The sequence below is a fragment of the Lupinus angustifolius genome, chromosome LG04 (assembly GCF_001865875.1).
Source record: "Lupinus angustifolius cultivar Tanjil chromosome LG04, LupAngTanjil_v1.0, whole genome shotgun sequence".
In the NCBI taxonomy this organism is placed as follows: domain Eukaryota; kingdom Viridiplantae; phylum Streptophyta; class Magnoliopsida; order Fabales; family Fabaceae; genus Lupinus; species Lupinus angustifolius.
This window is the reverse complement of record NC_032012.1, coordinates 23,356,638-23,362,203: the sequence shown is the minus strand read 5'-3', so window position 1 is coordinate 23,362,203 and position 5,566 is coordinate 23,356,638. Positions and strand designations below refer to the sequence as shown.

Sequence of the window (5,566 nt, the reverse complement as noted above, 5' to 3'; positions counted from 1 at the left end):
GTAAATTTTCCTGTTGGGGAGCACATCTAAAAAGTGCTACTCCATATAGGCACATCTAAGTAAGCGCATTATGGCATTTTCTTAATTTCCATGGGAGTGAGCATAAGAAATCAAAATTGAATATGTTTCTAGGACAATAAAAAACATAAAAATTGAAGTTTTAAACACATAAAATTTGTTATTCTTTTAATATATTAGTATTTATGAGACAATGATTAGAGAATAAAGTATCTTCTCAAAATAAATTATTTACTCCAAAATTAAAAAAAATAGTATTCATATTATGATTTTAGTATATGAATGAGATAGTTTATCTTATGATATAAATATATATTTTATTCTTATATTTATTTATATGGCTGACTGGTCCCATATGGAAACCAAGACTAGAGCCTGCAGACTGACTTATTATATTTTAATATTTTTGGTCAATTACCCCGTTTTAAAGGTTATGGCATATATGAGGTGATCACTCATCAGCATAGTACCAAAGATTTGTACCCCTAAAACCAACTTTTATTTCCTTTCCTTGTTTGTGATTTATTAATGACGATTTCTAAATCAATAATAAGTTCTTGTTAAAACTATTAGTTCTAAACTATCTAAGTATCTCAAGTCTTTTTTATTATTCTTCTTTTTATTCCCTTTATCTCCCCTGCCATGGAACAAAATAGAACTGGCGCTTGGTACGGCAAGGGAATAAAAGGCTAAATCAACTATCACTGGATGGGTATCAGATAAGCATGATTGCAAGAATGTGAATCTTGTTCAAACCCATTTTACATATACTCCATTGAAAAGGCATTTGCATAGGAAACACTAGGAATCTAGGAGATTCGTGAACATTATAAATTTATGTTATACTGTACATTAAAGATTCCCACATTATCAGCAATTTGTTCATAGAAAATATATTATGGATTTAATATCTAAACACTTACATTTTACGTATTTTTTACAGTGTCAACAAATCATCCACCATTAATCGACTCTCTAACAAAAGTACTACAGATCAATGATAGATAATGTGTCGACAGTGTAAAAAAAAATACACTAACAATGCATACATTTTAAACTCATATTATACAATTAGCCATGCAATTTGTGAAAATTAAACTTCCGTTGATAGAGATTAGAAGAAAACAAAATGCAAAAAATAAACATTGAAGGTCTTTTTACACTCTTCCATATAAAAACTTTCAACTTACTACAGAATATATTAATAATATTATTAAGGTTCAAGAGCTACAGAATACATAAATAATAAGGTTCAAGAATCCTTGGACGGCTCTATTAAGCACAGTAAAACCCAACGGATCCGCTCTTACAACTACATACTTCCTCAGAAAACAAAATTAAACATCAATCTCATAAAACTACTCACTATCTCAATAGCTGGATTTCAGTTCCTAAGATCTAACAAAACTTAAGACATAAACAAAACTATTAATGATGTTGTAGTAGCACTCTCTCTAAACTTTAGTCCTATGCAGCTGCAAAACTTAGGCGCAAGTTACATTGAGGGGTTCCTCAATCCAACCAGCAAACTCATCCGCAATAAAATCACCGAAATCGAAATCGGGAAGTTCACTAGGCCCATCGTCATCAAATCCGAAGATATTGAGATCTTCCAGACCACCAAGATCACCAATGCCCTTTACAAAATCATCAAATGGCAACAAATCAAAATCAAGATCAAGCTCAAAGTTTGGCTCAGACACAGAAGCAGCAACATTAGATGTTGGAGGCAAGTTCCAAGTGCCCAAATCTGGTATCTCCAACTCAGCTAACTCAGCCACCAAATCACAAGTGTCAATAGCTTCATTGCATGAAAGATTACTCTTTTCAATCAAATTAGAAGCCAGAGCATCCAATTCAAGCACAGAAGACGGTGATGTGTGAGACACCATGCTCTCAGATTCCACCAAAGTAGTAGAACTAGAAGACTTATGTAATAAAGACACAGGCTTGTTACACTTATCAGAAGTTGTAATAGTAGTAGTCTTAGGTAACACAACAGAAGAAGCAGTAGAATAACAATCTTTGCTGCAAGATTGAGCCTTTGCCATGGCATCAAATTCAAGCCTTTTCTTCTCACAGGCTTGTGAAGCCTCTTCAGCAGTGTTGTAAGTACCTAACCAGAGACGGGTAGACCGAAACGGGTCTCGGATTTCAGCAGCCCACTTTCCCCATTTTCTTTGCCTAACTCCTCTATACTTGCCACAAGGTAGTTTCTTACTTGAAGAGTTTTGTGTAAAAACCCTCTTCTTTTTTTGGGGTTTTTGACTTTCCATGCAAGTTTTGTTCAAAACACCAACACTCTTGTTAATTGTTTCATCATATGAGCTTGTTGTTTCAGTAAAGGTGATGGTAGAGTTGGTCACAGAAAGAATGGGAAGTGGTATCTCGTGGATGGTTCTTTTGATTTTTCTTGGCTCTGGTTCATCATCAGATGAGTCAGTAGCATCAGGATCATTGTAAACGATGCGAAGTTTTCTCATCATGTTGGGATCTGGAAAGGTTTGTTTAGCTCTTTGGTTCTGTCTCTTTGGTGGCTGTTTACGATGCTCAGCCATGGTGAAAAATTGAAAGGAAAACCCCCTCCAAAACCCCTCAAAATACACAGAAAAGAGACTTAAAAAGGAACAAATCAGAGGGTTGATTTAACCAATAAATAAAGGTACAGAAATGAAATCTCTCAATGTCTCAGTTAAGATCCAATCTTAAAAACAATAAAAGATTTGAAATCTTCTGTATATGAAAGCATCCCAAACACTCACAACAGTCCAAGTCCTGCAAAACCATTCACAAAACCAAAAAAGTTATACCTTAAACCATACCAAAAAAAAAAACAAAAACAAAAAACAAAGGGTCTAACAAAAAAACCACAGAAAAGGTTTCAGGGTTGCAAAGAACAAACCTTTTTTGCCTTAAACTCATTGAAACAGTTGGGTTCGTTCACAAGATTAAAACTTTGCCCAAGATAGCAAGGTAGAATACATGAAAAAGAACACACAGTAAGAATCAACAATAGGTAAGAAGAAATCCGGAGATTTTTCAAAGGTTCCAAAAACAGTATTATGTCAAGTCCAGACGACATAAACCTGCAACAGAGGTCCTTATTTTGAAGGACTGGTTCCTCTGAGAAACAAAGAAATGAATGAGTAAAACCCCTTCACTCTCTTTGCTATCTCAGTTGTACTCACCAGAAACACTAAAAACGTCATCAACAAAAATGTACGTAGAAATAGTTTTTGATAACAGAGGATTACAAATCTATGGCTAAAATTTAGTAAAAAAGGACAAATATATATTCTTATAGTAAGTTATTGTGAGTGAAAATGGAGAGGTATATTATATAGAAGTAAAAATAGCCGACCATATAAAACAATTGGAAAAAAAACACGAATCTCAAAACAAAATCACAGCCAAATAATTATTTCTTTAAGAGTAAATTACACTTACTTAGTGAAAATATACAAATTATACTTCAATTTTCTATACTTATACAAATTCCTCACATATATATATATATATATATATATATATCAGATTGACTAATTATATAGAATATATAAATGTAATCTTTTAAGCAAAAAAAAAAGTTATAAGTCTAATTAAGTTAAACAAAATATGATATATTGTAAAGACAAATCTAAATAATATATGGGTCAATATCTCACCAATATTTTTATTCGTTATAATATTGTATAGGATTGATTGAAAAAATATATCATTAGAGTTATTGATGCATTTTGCAACGAAACAAAAATAATGAAAAAATATTAACTCTTATACTATTTGAATTTGTATTCATAATATATATTATTTTGTTTAACTTAATTATATTAATTATCTTTTAAACATTATACTTATTTCTCGTGCAAGATAGTTAGCGTAATGTGTATGTATATATATATAAATAAATAGGAGTGATTTGTATAGGTATAAAAAACACTTTTATAAAACTTGGGTCGGGCATACCGCTCTAACCGGTTCAATCAATAACCGGACATATGACATGTCCGAGCATCTCATATAAGTGGTTTTACATTAAAATCACATTGATTTGGTTCAACTTGATTGATTTAAGTCTAAAATCGGGGACTCAAACGATCGAACCGATTGGATCGCCCGAGTCAATTAAAAAATATATTTTTATAAAAACAATCAAAACAACCAAAACAACGTTGTTTTAAGATGAAAAAAACTTTAACCTTATATGTAATTATACTTTTCATTTGTTAACTTATATTATAGCAAAAAATTTATCGTTTATTTACATTTTAAACTTATGTACACTTTTCTTGCAATTAAAGCATAATACATATATCAATGATTGTTTGCTTAAGTGGTACATGTTTGATTCCTCTTAAGCAAGGTCTCGAGTTCGAGTCTTGTGGATGAAAAAATACTCGCCAGGAGAGTTAGTCTCACATACCTATGGATTTTTCCGACTCAGACAGGATTGCCTCCAATGCAATATAACACCGTGTTTTCAGAGCACTTTTAATTAAGTAATTAATATTAATGGATTAATTATAGAAATTAATCAGTAATGTTATAGGCTAAAGATCAGCTGAGTTTTAGTCTTGTATTATGATTTTCTTGCTTGCCCTATTTTTTCAGGATTTTTGGAGAATAAGAGTTTCCGAGACGATTCCGGGTCGTTTTATCAAGTTTTCGCCCAGTTTTTGAGTTACGTAACTCGGAATCGAATTCTGATTTCGCCGTTGGCTTCGAAATATTATTTCTAGTCAAAATAGACATCAAGTCCGTAACTCATCTCTAGGTATTTTTCACATCGAAATTCAAGTTTCGACGTTTCGGGCAAATGTCCTAAATCGGGAGATTGTATATTTCTGGACGAAATTATCCGAAAATGTTCAGACAAGATGTTTATCGGGAAATTACATATATCAATAAAGTTGAAAGTCATCCTTTCATGAGTCACTTACTTGTTATAAAGTAATGCAAAAGCTTCCAAAAGCCCCTAAATCACTCAACAAATCTTCTCACTCCACCACCATTAGACACATCACTTATACTAGTCTAAATCTACTTACTTTGTATTAAATTTTCTGATTTGGTGAGGGTGAGGCTCTCCTATAAATACATCACCTCATTCTTTCATTTTTACACTAAATTCCCTATACAAACTGAGATAGTCTTTTATTTTCTCTTCTTCTCATACTTCATAGAAAGTTATGAGCTTTTATTATGTTGTTCATAAAGTAGAATTTTTATTTGTTCTTTAAGTATTTTATGAAGGCATAACTAAATGGGGTGATAATAAAATCATATGAACCTTTATGTAGTTTTTGACTTTTGTAAATCTTGAAATTTCTTCCTTGTTCTTAGATGGAAAAACTATATCTTTGGACAATGTTAGATGATTTATTTGTTTGGAAATATTAGAAATTATTGTTAGTATTTGAATATGTTTAAAGGTGATAATTTTAACATCAAAGGAACCTTTAATGTGTTTAGGAAAAAGTTTGTATTTCATTCTTGAAAGTTTATGATGTTGATGAGTTGTTGTTGAAAATGTTTCATTTTTAGAAAG

At 31.6% G+C, this 5,566-nt stretch overlaps 1 protein-coding gene and 1 long non-coding RNA gene across 3 annotated transcripts; one reads left to right on the top strand and one right to left on the bottom strand.

Moving 5' to 3' along the window:
• Positions 1,199-1,350, top strand: LOC109346341. The gene is made up of 2 exons (XR_002107508.1): positions 1,199-1,236; positions 1,269-1,350. It is a non-coding gene; the product is annotated as an uncharacterized LOC109346341 (long non-coding RNA).
• Positions 1,265-3,191, bottom strand: LOC109346339 (ethylene-responsive transcription factor ERF118-like). Of its 2 annotated transcripts, XM_019585845.1 has the most exons (3): positions 2,921-3,191; positions 1,681-2,793; positions 1,265-1,590 (listed from the first exon to the last, which is right to left on the bottom strand). In XM_019585845.1, the coding sequence occupies exons 2-3, from the start codon at positions 2,574-2,576 to the stop codon at positions 1,503-1,505; spliced, it is 984 nt and encodes a 327-aa protein (XP_019441390.1). In that variant the 5' UTR covers positions 2,577-2,793; positions 2,921-3,191; the 3' UTR covers positions 1,265-1,502. The 2 variants fall into 2 exon arrangements, with proteins under 2 accessions (XP_019441390.1, XP_019441389.1); XM_019585844.1 differs by having other exon boundaries at positions 1,265-2,793.

Excerpts from the sequence above, each read along its gene's own strand:
- LOC109346339 (XM_019585844.1), bottom strand. The coding sequence starts at position 2,576 with ATGGCTGAGCATCGTAAACAGCCACCAAAGAGACAGAACCAAAGAGCT.